General features: G+C 38.1%; 2 protein-coding genes across 23 annotated transcripts in view; one reads left to right on the forward strand and one right to left on the reverse strand.

Moving 5' to 3' along the window:
• CMSS1 (cms1 ribosomal small subunit homolog) overlaps window positions 1-18,589 on the reverse strand; it is a 382,651-nt gene that overhangs the window by 346,377 nt on the left and 17,685 nt on the right. The gene's annotated exons all lie outside the window — the stretch shown is intronic.
• FILIP1L (filamin A interacting protein 1 like) overlaps window positions 1-18,589 on the forward strand; it is a 291,835-nt gene that overhangs the window by 261,520 nt on the left and 11,726 nt on the right. For 17 of the 20 annotated variants that reach the window (XM_044381485.3, XM_044381439.3, XM_048215270.2 and 14 more), the window contains one exon: window positions 6,881-9,656. In XM_044381485.3, the coding sequence (XP_044237420.2) occupies window positions 6,881-9,656 (2,776 nt within the window). Of the gene's footprint in view, window positions 1-6,880; window positions 10,026-18,589 lie in introns of those variants that run through there. The other 3 variants (XM_057306729.1, XM_048215279.2, XM_048215280.2) reach the window with 1 other exon arrangement.

Below are 18,589 nucleotides of genomic sequence, written 5' to 3' on the forward strand. Positions count from 1 at the left end.
GGATTGGAAGAACCAATATTATTACAAAGTCCTTACTACTAACAACAATCTACAGATTTAATGCAATCCCTATCACAATACCAACATTTTTCACAGAACTAGAACAAATAATACCACAATTTGTATGGAGCCACATAAGACCCTGAATAGCCAAAGCAATCTTGAGAAATAACAGAGTTGGGGGTATCACAATCCCAGATTCCAAGATCTACTACAAAGCTGTAGTAATCAAAACAGTATGGCACGGGCACAAAAACAGACAGGCATATCAGTGGAACAGAATAGGCCAAGAAAAAACCCTATACTTATATGGTCAATTAATCTATGACAAAGGAGGCAAAATACACAATGGAGAAAAGGCAGTCTCTTCAATAAATGGTGCTGGGAAAACTGGACCGTTCTCTTACACCATACACAAAAATGAACTCAAAATGGATTAAAGACCTAAATGTGAGATATGAAACCATAAAACTCCTAGAAGAAAACATGGGTAGTAATTTCTCTGATATCAGCCATAAAATATTTTTCTAGATATATCTCCTCAGGCAAGGGAAGAAAAAGCAAAAATAAACAATGAAACGCCATCAAACTAAAAAGCTTCTACACAGCAAGGAAACTGTCAACAAAACAAAAAGGTAACCTATGGAATAGGAGAATATACTTGCAAATGATATATCCTATAAGGGGTTAATATCCAAAATACATAAGGAACTCCTACAACTCAATAGCACAAAACCAAATAAATTAAAAAAATGGGCAAAGAACCTGAATAGACATTTTCCCAAAGAAGACATACATATGGCTAACAGGTACCTGAAAAGGTGCTTGACATCACTAGTCATCAGGGAAATGAAAATGCAAACCACAATGAAATATCACCTCACATCTTATCTACTGTCAAAAAGACAAGAGGTAACAAATATTAGCAAGGATGTGAAGAAAAGGGAACTCCTGTACACTGTTGGTGGGAATGTAAATGGGTACAGTCACTATGGAACACAATATGGAGGTTCTTCAAGAAATCTTTAAAAACTACCATATGATCTAGCAATCCCACTTCTCGGTATATATCCAAAGGTAATGAAATCACTATCCCTGAAGAGATAGCTCAACTCTCATGTTCACTGCAGCATTATTCACAATAGGCAAAGTATGGAAGCAACTGAAATGTCTACAACAGATGAATAAAGAAAATGTGATGTGATATATATATATATGATATGTATATCATATATATATGATGGAATATTATTCAGCCTTAAAAAAGAAGGAAATCCTGCTATTTGCAACAACACAGAGAACCCGGGGGCATTATGTTAAGTGAAATAAGCCAGACAGACAAAGACAAATACTGCATGGTATCACTTATATGTGGGATCAAAGAAAAAAAAGAAAAGGCTGATCTTTATGTAAATAGAAAGCAGAGAGGTGGTTGCCGGGGTGGGGGTGGGGCAGGAAACAGGAAGAGGATGGAAAAAGGGTACAAACTTTCAGTTAAAGATGAGTAAGGTCTGTGGATCTAATATATAACATGGTGACTACAGTTGATAATCCTGTATTGTATAAGTGAAATGTGCTAAGAGAGTAGAACTTCAGCATTCTCGCACACACAAAAGGTGAATATGTGAGGTGACGGATATGTTAACTTGGTGGGAATCTTTTCACAATTCATATATATATATATATATATATATATATATATATATATATATATCAAATCATCATGTTGTTTAATTTATATATCTTACAGTTTTGTCAATTATATCTCAACAAGCTGAGAAAAGGTAGATAATATTTGCTAAAGGAAGTGCTATGACTACTCTTTATATGAACAAACTAGTTGTACAATTTAGTAAAATTATTTTAGGAGACTGAAGAGCAAACATTTGGAAACTGCTGCTCTATGAGATATGAACTAAAAAGAATGCAAGCACACTGATTAAGAGAATTTTTCTTTAGGTTGATAGTTTCTCCAACACAGAGAATGTTTCTTGAAAAAAACACTGTGTGTAGACCAGGTTGAGTATTGTAATAGTTTGTGTTCTTTGCTGGAGAGGCAGTGTGGCATTGGGCTTTGCACCTTCCTGACCTTTCTGAGCTTCAATTTTCATGGCTGTAAAATAGAGATTATAATCCCAAAACCTATAAGTTTACCATGTGAATTAGAGCCAACAGATGCAGACTTACTTCAGTGCTTGGCAGTACCTCATCGACACTAAAAAAGAATGGTGGTTATAGTATAGTCTCCTGCATATAAAGCTTTGGGCTGGGTCAGGAAAATCACAAACTGGAACTCAAATTATTTACTGCCCTTTTTAGGTGAAAATTCAGCTACTCATACACTACCTGTGATATGTATCTTGAGTCATTTTTTCCAGTAGTGTGGACAAGTTTTAGCTAATTTAGTCTTGGTCTCCTACCTGATGTTCTCTGTGAAAAAACTGGATGGCCCTGTAGGTCAGGAGTAGAAGCTATGTCCACAAATTGGGATATAATCAATAATGAATAACTGGCTGAATTAATATTCAGTCATAATACTGTTTTTGCAGAACATGTAAATAATAAAGCCTTGCTACCCATAGTCAGTCCTGGCATCACCAGGGAGCTTCATATAATGCAAAATTTGAGGCCCATCCCCATCTACTGAATTGGCAGCTGAAATTTAACAAGATTCCTAGGTGATTCAAATGCACCTTAAACTGAGAAGCACTGGTAAAGAACGGCCATTTGCAGGGAAGATATAATCACCAGGTATTACGTGTAACTCAGGTGGGAACTTTCAGATGTACCTGCTTAACTAAAGCTGAGTAAGGCAAAATGATGGAGAGTCTGACTCTAATGATAGACTGAAAATATAAATGTCCATAAGCACACACACTCACTGTTCTCAACTAGGGGTGATTTCATGCCCCAGTCACTGGGCAACAAATGTCTAGAGACATTTTTGTTTGTCACAAATGGGGAGAGGAGGGCTGCAACTGGCACCTAGTGAGCTGACACCAAAGATGCTGCTCAACATCTTACAATGCACAGCACAGCCACCCACAACAAAGAATCATTTGACTCAAAACGCCAATAGTGCTGAGGTTAGAGAAACCCCTAGCACAGATTATGCAAACATCCCTATATAAAGGTGTGTTAATTGGATCTATTCATGAAAAAAGGAACAATAATTTGACTACACAGCCCTGAGGGGATGAATTTTGTATCTGGGCATTCTGCATCTCAAGGTCTATGCAGTTTCAAGACTATATATACCCTGGTTAAAAGCTGTCAAAATAATTTATGTGCTTTTGCTAGCAAACCCAGTCAATGACAATCTGTATTAGCCTATAAGATCAGTCAGCATCACTGCCTAAAACCTGTTACTAAGCAAAGAAAAATAATGGAGACAGAAAATTAAGGTACTATTTCATTTAAAACCCAATCCAACTGAAGAAGAAAGCAGGCATAGACCCTCAATTCCATACCCTCCTTACCAAAAGATACCAACAGTCTATACCTTCATTTTCCACATCCACAATCCCTTGTCTGCAATTTAAAAAATCTAAGAACTATGCAATATTCTTTTCCAAACTGTGGCTGAACTTCTTCTCTGAACTCATCATCTAGCAGCAAAGCCTGAACAGAGGTGAAGCTATTCATTATTTTAATTATCCCACTTAGCATAACTATTCACATGGTTCACTGCAGAAGTATTTAGAGGTTTGCTTAGGAGGTGGTGCCACAGGCCTTGCTGGAGCTGTTATATATGACATATGCTCCTTACTGCCTTTCTAAAATTTGAAAAACTGTAAGTTTGAAGACACTCAGCTTCAAAAGTTTTGGATACATGATCGTGGACCTCAAATGACTAAAATACAATTAACGGCAAATATTTGCTGAAAGCATTCATATACATTTGAAAAAAGAAAAGACACACACACACACACACACACACACACACACACACACATACACAAATCCCTGCATTAGTAATTAGCAGTATGACAATCAGTTTCCTTATTTAGGGCACTGTGTATGAGCCAGGCTTGCAGCTTCAAATCCTATAAGGACCTGCTAACTTTCCATAGAAATGCCTTTCTTCAAGTCCATAAACTAACCTCAAACTCAACCTTCTTGATACAAGGCAAGAAATAGTGAATGATTTAGGGTAAGCCCTTTGACTATACCAAAAGTGCTAATTCCAATTCAGTAGTATTAATCAGCTTCCTTCTCTCTCTCTCTCTCTCTCTCTCTCTCTCTCTTTCACACACACACACACACACACACACACACACACACACACACACACACAAACATACACAGTGTGTAACAGCATTACAGCACCCAACTGGCTCTGAGAAGGTTCTGTCAGGGCCTTTCTCCTATCCTCAGTTCTCACTGGTTGCTGGCCCTAAGCTCCTGAGTTGATGGTTGGGAGTATGACTCTTTTCTGCATATAAACTCCTATTTTCCTCCCTGACAGGCCTTACCTGACTAGCCTGTTGACTTATGGTGTGCTTATGGGACTGGCAGGGAAATAGCAAGTTGTTAGGAAACAAGTAGCAAGGAATTGCTGAGAGCAAATGTACTCAAATTATCAGTTTTATGTGCCTCCCTTGTAGTATTGGGGCTTGGGAACAGAAGGGGATGCCAGCTGATTTCCAGAAACCATCAAAGATACATGACCTTGCAACCATGATGAAAAAGATGCATCATGCTTACTGCCAAAAACAATGAACACAATGGAAACAATTTAAACTTCTTCACAGTCTTTTTTTGCCAGTTACAGCTCTGCCACGATTCACTAATCACCATTCTATTTTTATGCTTTTTTCATTTCACTGCAAAATAATCTTCCCTTTTTTATATCCTAAGAAAATATATGTCCTTCTGAAAATGAAATAGCACATGGTATTATTTAATAAGTTGCAAACAAATCCTGAAAAGTTTTTGTGAAACTGTTCTCTAATAAAACTCTAAGAACTGTGATGTAAAAAGGGGAAAATATTTCACTGCAGTTATGCTCAGCGCATTGTTAAATATGATTCTAATGCTAAAGCGGGAGGAAGAAGCACTTTGCCAAAGTTTCTGTAACTATTTCACCACAAAGCAGTTTGCCTGTGGACATATCTACCAGTGGGTTGTGAAGTCTCATGACCATTCAGGAAGGAGACACCATCTTTCTCTTCTCAGGTGTCTCAAATAGGGAGTGGGAAAGGGCCAGAAGCCATGGGCAAGCCTCTTCCCAAGACTGTAGACGAGATCATCATCAACCTCACCCCAGCATCCAGCTCAGCTTCTTTAGAATTTCACAGGCTGCAGCCCTCAGACCAGCCTCCTGTCAGGTTCTCTAAATGAAAAAATAAAAGTGGATCCTCCCCACAAAAAAAAAAAAAAAAAAAAAAGGGAAATCTTACATCATACAATTATTTTAGACATGTTCCTCTTATGTAGCATAATTAAGGAAAAGAGCAGATTAGGATCTCAAGAAAGACTTTTCCAAGAAGACTCTTCCAAATTAGTTTCCTTCTAAAATGTCCTTACAAATCCTTAAACAACTTTCAAAAATAAAGTTTAATGGCAAGAATTAAAGACATGCATTGGATAATTAATTCATAGAAAAGATATAGTAAAACATTATAAACTGTCTATGCTTGATCAGAAAACAAACTTTTCACCCATGACATGTCCTTTAGTTCAGTACTCCAGGGATTCCATTCTATTTTAGCTTCTGTATAACAATACTGCAAAGCTGTAATTACATCCTCTATAATCAGCCCATTCCCAATGTAATTAAGAGTGCCACAAATTTAAAACTATGACCTCACTGCTGAGGAGAAAAGTGTGTGGAAGAGATCATTTATATTACATGTAAAATGACATCCTGTTATGCCAACAAATTTAAAACGTAAAAGAAAAAACTAACATTATAATAGAATCTTCATTTATAAGGGAACTATTATGTTCCTGATAGTTTTTCCTCCATCATTTCTAGCATCTGACACTAATCAATAAACTCTCTCCTATCAAATCCTGTGCTCTTGCAGTATGTTATGAAAACTCTAAACCCCTTCAGATGCCTCTCAGTTCCCCTCATTCAACTGCCAGTCACCATGGGGATAAAGATATATGTGAGGTGAGTGATTCCTGGCACAAAGTTATGCTAGTGTAAACCAAGTTTTAATTGGTAGAAAGGCCCATCAGTGAAGTGTATAACTTCCAAGCAATGTGAATAAAATTTTATCTCAATTAAGAATCAAGAAATTGAGCACCAAGCTTAATGTGCCACATATTATAATTGTTCAAGCAAAACTTTTTATAAATGTAACCACAGCCACATTCATAAGGACAACAGGAATAACCAACACTTACCAAATGCTTACTATGTGCCAGCACTATGAGAATCTTAGAAGAATTATCTCATTTAATTTTCACAAACGGCCACTGAGATAATACAATTATTGCCTACATTTTTCATATCAGGAAACTGAAGCTCAAGGACATTAAATAACTGCCTAGGTTAATTAGCTGGTAGAGTAGGGCCAGTATTGAAGCCAGGTCACCTTGAAACTCTGTTCTTACAGCTTTCAGGCTAGACTGTCTACTGGTTCTGTTACACAAGCAATTTAAACCAACTATTTTTACGTTTACTCTTCCACTAAGGCTCCTGGTGAACTACAACTATTACCAATCAACAAGGGGTGGGGGGAGAGGGAGTAGTGAAAGCAAAAAAGCAAGATAACTAACAAGATTCTCCTCTCCAATCAAATTCAGGAATTCCTTTCCATATTCTGTATAGCTGATCAATCTTTTTAAATTACACAAATGTTTAATCACAGCTGATAAGTTACTAAAGCACCAATCACAAAATAGAATGCACTCTTGTATTTTTCAGATTAAAAAAGCTGATTGACCAAGAAACCAAGTCCCAGGAGAAGAAGGAGCAAGAAAAGGAAAAGAGGGTCACCGCCCTGAAAGAGGAGCTGACCAAACTGAAGTCTTTTGCTTTGATGGTGGTGGATGAACAACAAAGGCTGACGGCACAGCTTGCCCTTCAAAGAGAGAAAATCCAAGACCTAACCACAAGTGCAAAGGAAACACATGCTAAACTAGCCCTCGCTGAAACCCGAGTTCAGGAAGAAGAGCAGAAGGCAACCAGACTAGAGAAAGAACTGCAGACACAGACCACAAAGTTTCACCAGAAGCAAGAAACAATTATGGCAAAGCTCACCAATGAAGACAGCCAAAATCGCCAGCTTCGACAAAAGCTGGCAGCACTCAGCCGGCAAATTGATGAGTTAGAAGAGACAAACAGGTCTTTACGAAAAGCAGAAGAGGAGCTGCAAGATATAAAAGAAAAAATCAACAAGGGAGAATATGGAAACTGCGGTATCATGGCTGAGGTGGAGGAGCTCAGGAAACGTGTCCTAGAAATGGAAGGGAAGGATGAAGAACTCATAAAAATGGAGGAGCAGTGCAGAGATCTCAATAAGAGGCTCGAAAAGGAAACATCACAGAGTAAAGACTTCAAACTCGAGGTTGAAAAACTCAATAAAAGGATTATGGCTCTGGACAAATTAGAAGATGCCTTCAACAAAAGCAAACAAGAATGTTACTCTCTGAAATGCAATTTAGAAAAAGAAAGGACGACCACAAAGCAGTTGTCTCAAGAACTGGAGAGTTTAAAAGTAAGGATCAAAGAGCTAGAAGCCATTGAAAGTCGTCTGGAAAAGACAGAATTCACCCTAAAAGAGGATTTAACTAAACTGAAAACGTTGACTGTGATGCTGGTAGATGAAAGGAAAACAATGAGTGAAAAATTAAAGCAAACTGAAGATAAGTTACAAGCTGCTTCTTCTCAGCTTCAAATGGAGCAAAATAAAGTGACAACAGTTACTGAGAAGTTAATTGAGGAAACAAAAAGGGCACTGAAGTCCAAAACTGATGTGGAAGAAAAAATGTACAGTGTCACCAAGGAGAGAGACGATCTAAAGAACAAACTGAAAGCAGAAGAAGAGAAAGGAAATGATCTCCTGTCCAAAGTTAATATGTTGAAAAATAGGCTTCAATCACTGGAAGCAACTGAGAAAGACTTCCTAAAAAACAAATTAAATCAAGATTCTAGTAAGTCCACAACAGCATTACACCAAGAAAACAATAAGATTAAAGAGCTCTCTCAAGAAGTGGAAAGATTGAGACTGAAGTTAAAGGATATGAAAGCCATTGAGGATGACCTTATGAAAACAGAAGATGAGTATGAGACTCTAGAACGAAGGTATGCTAATGAACGAGATAAAGCTCAATTTTTATCTGAAGAGCTGGAACATGTTAAAATGGAACTTGACAAGTATAAGTTAGCAGAAAAGACAGAGTCCAGCCATGAACAATGGCTTTTCAAAAGGCTTCAAGAAGAAGAAGCTAAATCAGGGCACCTCTCAAGAGAAGTGGACGCACTGAAAGAGAAAATTCATGAATACATGGCAACAGAGGACCTGATATGTCATCTCCAAGGAGATCATTCAGTTCTGCAAAAGAAACTCAATCAACAAGAAAACAGGAACAGAGATTTAGGAAGAGAGATTGAAAACCTCACTAAAGAGTTAGAGAGGTACCGGCATTTTAGTAAGAGCCTCCGGCCTAGTCTCAATGGAAGAATCATCTCTGACCCTCAAGTATTTTCTAAAGAAGTTCAGACAGAAGTAGCAGACAATGAGCCGCCCGATTACAAGAGTCTCATTCCTCTGGAACGAGCAGTCATCAATGGTCAGTTGTATGAGGAGAGTGAGGACCACGATGAGGACCCTAATGACGACGAATCCGTGCTGTCCTTCAAATGCAATTCATCTACTCCCTGTCCTGTTAACAGGAAACTATGGATTCCGTGGATGAAATCTAAGGAGACCCATCCTCAGAATGGAAAAATACAAACTAAACCCAATGGCAACTTCATGCAACCTGGAGATCTAGTCCTAAGCCACACGCCTGGGCAACCACTTCATATAAAAGTTACTCCAGACCATGTCCAAAACACGGCCACTCTTGAAATCACAAGTCCGACTGCAGAGAGTCCTCACTCTTACACAAGCACTGCAGTGATACCAAACTGTGGCACCCCAAAGCAAAGGATAACCATCCTCCAAAATGCCTCCATAACACCAGTGAAATCCAAAACTTCTGCTGAAGGCCTCATGAATTTAGAGCAAAGCATGTCCCCAATTACCATGGCAACCTTTGCCAGAGCGCAGACTCCAGAGTCTTGTGGTTCTATAACTCCGGAAAGGACAATGTCACCTATTCAGGTTTTGGCTGTGACTGGTTCAGCAGGCTCTCCTGAGCAGGGACGTTCCCCAGAGCCGATAGAAATCAGTGCCAAGCATGCGATTTTCAGAGTCTCCCCTGACCGACAGTCATCATGGCAGTTTCAGCGTTCAAACAGCAACAGTTCAAGTGTGATAACTACTGAGGATAATAAAATCCACATTCACTTAGGAAGCCCTTACATGCAAGCTGTAGCCAGCCCCGTGAGACCTGCCAGCCCTTCAACACCACCACAGGATAACCGAACTCAAGGCTTAACTAATGGGGCACTAAACAAAACAACCAATAAAGTCACCAGCAGTATTACTATTACACCAACAGCCACATCTCTTCCTCGACAATCACAAATTACAGTAAGTAATATATATAACTGACGACTCTCACCCTCATCCAGTCTATAGTGATGTTATTGCAAGGAACTCAGTCCTTTTTAATTATCCCTCCACATCCCCCAAAAGACTGACTGAACTTGTACTTTGGGAAGGTTTGTGCATGAACTATCCAGGAGTATCTGAAACTAACTGTTGCCTGCAATAGTCATATTAAGTGTGCACTTACTGTATATCTTTTCATTTACATACCTGTATGGAAAATATTTAGTCTGCACTTGTATAAATACATCTTAATGTATTTCATTTTCCATAACTCACATTAATTTCACTGCAACTTGTCTTGATGAAATACTTTAACATTTTAAAGCAGTAAATAATTTGTTATTTTTACCATTGCTTGCTGAATTTTTTTTTGGTCATTTTGTGTTATATTTTTGCATGTATAATAGAATTTTACTTCCTGTTCATAAGGTCTATTAATTCTTTCTTAAAAACAAGTAGGACGTACTTCCCACTTCCAATTTATAGTCAACTTCTGATTACATGTTTTTAGAGGAAGAGGAAGTGGTTCATATAAATAAAATTTATGTCTCTTTGATTTTAAAGTGAACTGTAAGTTCTCTCAGGAGCTAACTTAACTTCCTGCTTGAGATGTACCTCAGTATCCCTGGTGCCCAGCAAAGTGCTTAGCACATATTGAGAACCTAATAAATGTTTACTGACACTAAGTTAATAAAATAATATTAAATAATTTGCTTTTAGAAGCACATATGAGCTGAAAGTAAAAGGCTTCGAAATGTGACAGGAAGCCAGAAAAAGCACATTTGAAAACACAAGTTACCTCGACAATCAAGAGTTGACTGTATTTCTACTACAGGTGAAAACCCCCATAAAACATATGTATCATCCAAACCTAAAATCAGCCACTATGATACATGCTCTTGAACACTGCTTCAAAGCAAAAATGTCATTCTTGTTTTTCTTTCCTATCTGGATCCCAAAATAGTTTGGATTATTTAAGGTAGGTGTTTCCTACCTTGCTTGTAAATCGGCTACATTCAGAAGCTTACAATGTAATTGCATTTCCCCGCCCCCCCCCCCGCTTCTAAACAAGCAAATAGAAGCCAAAGATGGTTTCAAACATAAGTTATAGAAAAGGTGTATTTTTTTCTTTAAAAATCATACATTATGTTAGTTGAGGAAAGTTTCTTCTGTGATTATTGTTATGCCATTTACAAGGTAAGTGAGAAAAACTCCAAGCATCCTAAGAATTCTGATACCTACCTTATAGGACTCTTTGAAAATGATCTATAGTTCCATAGCAGAGAACAATAGTTTTCAGAGGAACATTTTAAATTACAAATCTGGTCCCCAAGTCACACTCAAAAAAAAAAAAAAAAAAAAAAAATCAGACAAAATAGTTCATTACCAGTTTTCCTTTTCCAACCTTATAACTGTTAATTTAGTTTGGTCAATTTTACTGCCAGCTACTAATTTTAAACACAATTCATTTAGACACCCAGACAAACTGTGAAGATCTTTAGAAGTAAAAGGAATCTTCCACAATTATCCTCCCTTTCCCTGCAAAATCAATTTCATGATAGCAAAGCGAGGATTTGTTGACAGAAACATTTCCATGGTGATGAACTGCAACACCAATGCTGTGGGCTTGCATCATCATTAAATAAATTTGGATGAAAGCTGAGGCTGGTGATGAATGAGAAAGCTTCTGTTTAAACACATTTATCTTGGGAATCGGCAGTGACCCAACTATATTACAAAATACATGATGGTCTAAATGTTTTTCAAAACTATTTTTATTTATTTGTTAAAGATTTTATTTATTTGAGAAAGACAGAGAGAAAGAGGAGCGGGGGCTGGGGGGAGGTAGAGGGAGAAACAGACACTCTTCTGAGCAGGGAGCCTGACGCAGGGCTCTATCCTAGGACCCTGAGATTAGGACCTGAGCCAAAGACAAATGCTAACTTACTAAGCCACCCAGGCGTCCCAAAACTATTTTTATTTTTAAGTGACCCTGGGCTAGAACTTTAGAAGAAACTACATACTTACATCTTTCAAAGTAGACACTGATAACGCTACTGCATAAGATACGTTTCTAGATAATAATCACGAGGGGGTACAAGTAACATTTTGGAGCGTGACAGAAAGTAGAAAGAGTGAAAGAACAAAGTCTTTGCAGTGCTTCCCAACCTTTGTCACATAATGGTACAGAGAGAAAATATGCTGCCCCAACTGCTGAGGGGAGATTCATTTCTGGCACACCTGTAACTAACAGTATGAAAAGCTCTGGGCTCTTCAATAGTTCATTCCTTTTGTAAGGATTCAGTTTCTCATATGAGCCAGAACAATTCTCTACAATAAAGTTAACACCACAGGATCTATGCTCCATGATTACAATGCACAAATTCTCATTTCATCATCTGCTCTAGATATTTACTACAAATAGGCATCCCAAGTGGTTAACATTACTAGAAGTTTACTGGACTTTCAAGGAACTGAACCTCTTTTAGAGGTTCCTCTACTGGGAGGATTACTTCAGTATAATAATTCACATCACCATCAGAATTTAGGAACGCTGTCATATTAATAACATATATAGATTATTAAAAGTGTTACTAATTAAAATTTATGGTAAAAACAGCATCATTTCTGGAAAAAAAAAAAGCATCTTACCCTTTCCATAAAATCACACATTAAAAATGAACATCTTCCCATTCACACATTCTAGACTTTTGGTCCTTAATTTAAAATTAAATTTTTATTTTTTTCTAAAGATTTTATTTATTTAACAGGGAGAGAGAGAGAGGGAGTGCACAAGCAGGGGGAGAGGGAAAGGAAGAAGCAGGCTCCCTGCTTAATCCCAGGACCCTGGGATCGTGACCGGAGCTGAAGGCAGATGCTTAACTGACTGAGTCACCCAGGTGCCCCTCAAAATTAAATTTTTATATCCGTGTGTATGTTTGAAAGGTTATAGAACTTTCTTTTTCATTTGTATATAATCACAGAAGAACACTGAAAGCTAGGAAGGAGGAAGGAACTGACACTGGGAAATCTTTATACGAGATAAATGAGGGTGGAAGTTTGTTTTCCTGGAAGAAGGAGGCCCATGAGAGACTCATAGAAGATGGTTTTTATATAGATCTGACAAAACATCTTCCTTTCCTTTCCTTTCCTTTCCTTTCCTTTCCTTTCCTTTCCTTTCCTTTCATCTGAAGTCGCAGCTTCAGAACCAATTTTCATTTTACTCAGTTCCCCTATCTCTTTAATTTTTTAAGCTATAGCATCCTACCATAGATTTAAATGATTTTCCATATTCTTCTGTCCTTTTAAGAACAGTGGTAAAACTTTCCCTGAGGATGCCTCTGTTCCCCGGGGGCAATGGCAAAAATAAAACCATCACCCTTACTAGGACAATGTATATTATTATAGTTGGAACTTTACATATAAAGGAAGTTCTCTATATGTTCAAGATGAAGACAGGATTACATAAATCTACTCAGAAGGTCTTCACAACTATACTTCACAATGCCAAGACATTAGGACATAGGTCTTCATGACACCCAAAGGATAAAAATTAAGTTGTACAATAAGATGCTCATAAAAGGTATATTTCATTAAAAAATTCTTAGACTTGAAGCCTAAGGATTTGATGATCTTTATTGACTGACGTAGAACTCCAGACAAAAACATGTTTTTGGTAGCTTCTTTGATTCTGAATCTTTACAGAGTGAGTCTCCTTTGAAACTTATTAGACAAAGGCAGGGAAAGATCTTTAACAACATTCTAATTTCCCTATACCTTGACTTCTGGTTATTGTTTTTCCCTCCAAAAATCATTTTGCTTTGCAATCCTAAGAGAAAACATAATCAGGCAAAAATGCATGCCCAAAACATTAAGATCTGTGTTTCTCAAAGTAAAATCCAAGATACATGTATAAGAATATCCGAGGGTAGGACGCAGGAAGCTGCACTTCTAACAAATTCCTCTGCTGATTAGTATGCACCCTAAAGTAGGAATTCCACTGTTCTAGAAATTCCTACATTGATAAACATTAGCAAATGCGTTCTGATGATAGTCCTGCTCTATCAGAATGAATTACACCTGTCCAAGGAAGTATGACTATTCTGCCCTCTAGTGGCTGGCATGACAAATAGAAAGCTCATGCCCCAGGTTTTCTTTTCATTCAGAAGAAAAGCTTAATAAAAACTACCATTTTACAAGGTAGGAAAGTTCCTAGTTTTACAACTGTAGCAAAGCATAGATGCCTGAATCTTTAGCCGAGCAGTAGCAGGCTGTCTGACACCTACAAGCTGTTTCTCCCTCAGATCCCAAGCCCTCCATAACCCTACAGCATTTCTTGGGAATGGTCCAGAACACACATTAGAGAGAGCAGCCTGGATGAACCAAAACAAAGGACTCCATTCACCTTAGGGCACAGTGGAGCAAATGCCAAGAAAGAGCAAGGAAGATAAGTGGTTCAATAAAGTCCCCAATCTTAAGCCCCCTTAAATTCATTTTCCTTTCCAACTGATGGACCCTTCCACTGGGCAGTGAAATATATCAGAGCAGGCATCCCCCAAAGGCCACACTGTGGGGTAAGGAATCCTTAGGGAGTCCAGCCAGTTAATTGGTCAACACTTCAAAGTACTTTATCATTTGATAATGAATTTTAACACTATTCATATGGTAGCACATATAAATCTGTCAACATTCCATCAGGATACCAGTTTTTACATTTAAAATGGTGCCATAAAAATGTATTCTGGGCTACAGTCAGCTATCCTAGGGAAAATCTTCTTTACTTGTAGCTTCATTTTAAAATCTCACTTTTTTTTAGAAAATTATTGATCAAGAGAAATAAAATTTGCCGATTAAGGCAGTTTTTGAACGCTTTTTTAGTTTTCTTATTTTAGTAAGTTCCTTTTCCCCCTGTAGCCAAATGGTCCTGTATGATATTTTTGTAACGTTATCTAGGATTTTTTTTTTCCTCTGAGTTCTATTTTGCGTTTGAAAACCTAGTCTTCTTTGCATAACTAACAATGTATACAGGCCCTACAGACCTCCAAAGCTGTTTCACTTTGCATTCCTTAGGCCTCTGCGAAGATGGAATGGGTTCACTAACTGACATGCCACTCATATGTCTCAGTGACATGCCTGGTGTCTTCTCTTCAAAGCACCACATGGACACAAGTGGTTAATCCACTGATACTGACGTACTGAACTGCCCACCTTCTACCCGACACTGGGGTAGGTATGGAGACAAAAGATGCACTGCCCTTAAAGCACTTATTATTCTGAGCAAGGAAAGGAGACAAGAAACAAAAGAGTATTAGATAACATTTAATCAAGTGCAAACTAAATTCACACAGTAAACTAGAGATTAAGCAGGACTACACTAGATTAACAAGGCTTCACAGAGCAATTGAGGCTTGAAATAGACCAAGGAAAGATTTAGAGAAGTGGAGTGATGGGGTGGGAGGGAACATTTGAGGCCAGCAAACAAAATCAGGTTCCAGTTCATGCCCTTCCCAGTCAGCTGTGGGGCCCTAGAAAAGTCATTTAATTTTTGTGAAATAAAGAGAACTGGACTTGGTGATCTCTAAGATCATATCTAGTTCTAATTTCCAGTGATTTCTGAATTCTCTCCCAAGTCTTGATACTCTTTTTAAATTGCTTAAAATTCCTTTGGGAAGTAAGGTTGGATAAATAAATAAATCAATTATCTGCATAAGTTTCCTTTCAGGAATTAAATATCTTCTTCCTCATTTTCCCACTTGTAGATGTCCTAACTACTAAATGGTCTCCAAAGATGTGTTTTCTTCTTTAAGATTCTATGAATTAGCCTTTTAATCCTCAACATATCAACTCTTTTCTTATTAGAGCAAACTTTCTCAACCTCAGGCCTATTGACAGTTTGGATCTGATGATTCTTTGTTGTGGAAGGATGTCCTGTGCCCTCCAGGATGTCTAGGAGCATTCTTGGCTTCTACCCACTAGATGCCAAGCAGCACCCCCCAACTGTGACAAACAAAAATGGCTCCTGGCATAGCCAAATGTTCTCTGGGGGGTAAAATCACCTCCATTTGAGAACCACTACATTAGGGAGATGGACTAACTCTATAAGCCAGTTCCTCTTTTACAGGACTTGCTGTGGGAAAAATTTAACAGCTCATTTGAAAAGTCTTATTCTGGTATGTAGAGATGAAAATCTTGAATCTGACTAAACATAAGCCTCAAAGGATTTTAAAAATCTGCACTGAAGACTCTAGTTGCATAAGGATTGTTTCCACTAATTTGACAGATCAGCCCAAAGCACGTGTGTATTTGACATTTATATTTGTGTTAATATATTGTACCTTTGTTTCTTTCAATGACATATTATAAACCTGAGTTTTCAGATGAGCTTTCCATTTCTCACATGCCTTCAAGAGAAGTAAAGAAAAGTCTAGAGAACCAACCACATTTGCCTTAGTGGGTGAAAAATGGGTTTCAGGAGGATTCCTAAGAACTTAAGAGATAACCCTTTACTGTTTAGACCTTTCCAAAGAGTCCTCTCTGAGAAGTTCCAATTCCCTCTGCAGTAGCTTATAACCACAGGTACAATGTCTTCTATTAGAATATAAGCTTTCTTCATTCTTCAACAAATTAGCTACAAGAATGAACCAAAAATATTTATGAAGCACCTAATATTACTCATTGCTGTGTAAGGCAGTTATGCAAGTATAAGATTTAGAATCTAGGGTGGGAGTTGAGAACTACCTTAAAAGGTAATTAAGAGTAGAACACAGAAACAGAATTCTATGGATAGTAAGTACTACAGGAATTTGGAGGAGGAACACGTTATTCTGGGGGCAAGGTTTGGGGGTTAAGTTTCATAAATAGATGAGACTCGAGCAGGGGCTGGGAGATGAGGGAGAGGAGGATAAAGAGAGGACAAAAGGTGTGCCAGGGAGGTACCCACAAGAGCAGAGGTGTGAGGGCAGATAGGAGAGGAAGAAAACAATGTTCAAGGAACAATGAGCAGTGCAGTGCAGCTGCAGCTGAGATGGTTGCAGCAGGGGTAAGTCTCGAAGGGCCTGATCCTGTTAAGACTGTGAAAAGCCTTGAATACAATGCTAGGAAGCATTCTATCTCACCTCAGAAAAGTGAGATAATGGAAGCAACTAATCCTTTATACACTTATTTCACAACAACCCTATAAAGTAGGTATCTTCACAATTTTAGAGATGAAAAATTTTAATCTGAGATGTAAGGAAAACTGCTTCAGGTTGTTCTGTTAGTATGTGACAAGAATGAGACCATTATAACACAAATCTAGTTATATTGTCCCATTCTCTTTCCATAGACACACTCTGAGAAGCTACCGCAGTATAAGTGTAATGCAATAAATTGCATTTGAACCTCTCCACTTAAGGACATAGACAGGTTGCCTAACATTACATCCCTGTACTCTTGTCTCAAAAGTCTGCCGTTTTAGCCAGAACACTTGAAATGCCCCTAAATATACACAGGACTTTCCTCTACCTCCTCCCCACTGCTCTACATGGATAATTTTCTCTTCTCTCATCAAGTGACTTACACTGAAAAGTCTGGCTCAAGCCCTACCTTTTCTGAAACCTTCCATGACCACCACAGTCCAGAGGGATCTGGCTCCCCTTCCAACTCCTCCCATCTCCCTGAGGTTACTGTTAGGGGAATAAGAGATTATGAATGTGAGAGACCACACCTCACATAAATGGGCAGGCATGGGGAAGATGGACTTGGGGATGAGCTGTGGCTAGGGCATTGGGAGAAAACAAGGCCAAGGAGAAACATAATTCCTCCTCATCAGGAAAATGCCACGCATGCAGAATGAGCTTGGAGTATGAGGTACCTGATTGGCTCAGAGGTGGCTGGAGAGCAAAGCATCAGAAGTGAATAAAAATGATCCACAGAGGGAGCATCACGACCATGCCCATCAAAGCTTGTAAGTAAGTAGCTGCCTCGATGGTCCTAACAGTGACCCAAAACCTCCAGAAAAGGCAATCAAAGGATCAAAGTCTAGCCGCCATAAAGACAAGCACCACCAACTTAGCCCAGGGGTAGTGGGACTTCTGCCTTCACAGAAGACTGGAAAATCTTCCTGGATGGTATACCCTAATTTAGGATTTCCGTTTCTCAAGCAACACCATATTTTAAAAGGGAAGAATAATGGTCCCAAAATCACCTTAAAGAAAAAAAAAAAAAGAAGAAGAAGAAGCAGCACTATTTATCTTCCCAGCTCAGGGGGAAAAGTGTTAGGGTTCAACCTTGTCAGTCCCTAAATTCAGGATTAAATAACTGTAAACCAAGGAAACATCACAAATAAAATTGCCATTTTAGAGAAAGTCTTCAAGTTGGTCTTCAATGTATCTCTCCTAAACAATTACATGCATAAAAACACTTGCTTCAATGCAGCCACTCTGCAAACAACTCACAATTCCTCAAGAACAAATTACTATCCTTCATTATTAGTGAGTTGGCTGCTTTTCTCCTTCTCATAAAAAAAAAAAAAAAAAAAAAGAAAGAAAGAAAGAAAGGGCTATCCCTTTTCTGTTCTTTGCCTTTTAATGATGTTCTTACCTGAATTCATTGATATTAGGCTTCAGAAAATTACAGTTTTATAGAAAGAGGAGTTAACTAAAAATTGCGACAGATCCCCAAAAGGTCCATAACACAAGAAACATTTAAACACCAATCAATCTCTTCAGGGTAACAAGGAGGTGGTCACTGGGTAAGGATCTCAGTGAAGAAGGATGACATCTCTCATAGTGACAGGCATAAGCAACACTATTCTTTTTACATAAAACTTTTTTCTGATTCTAAGAATAATACATATTTATTATAAAAATTTTGGAAAATATAAATGCCAGGGCCGCTGATTTTAGCTTCTAAGAAGTGTAATGAGTGGACTG

The sequence above is a fragment of the Ursus arctos genome, unplaced genomic scaffold (assembly GCF_023065955.2).
Source record: "Ursus arctos isolate Adak ecotype North America unplaced genomic scaffold, UrsArc2.0 scaffold_4, whole genome shotgun sequence".
In the NCBI taxonomy this organism is placed as follows: domain Eukaryota; kingdom Metazoa; phylum Chordata; class Mammalia; order Carnivora; family Ursidae; genus Ursus; species Ursus arctos.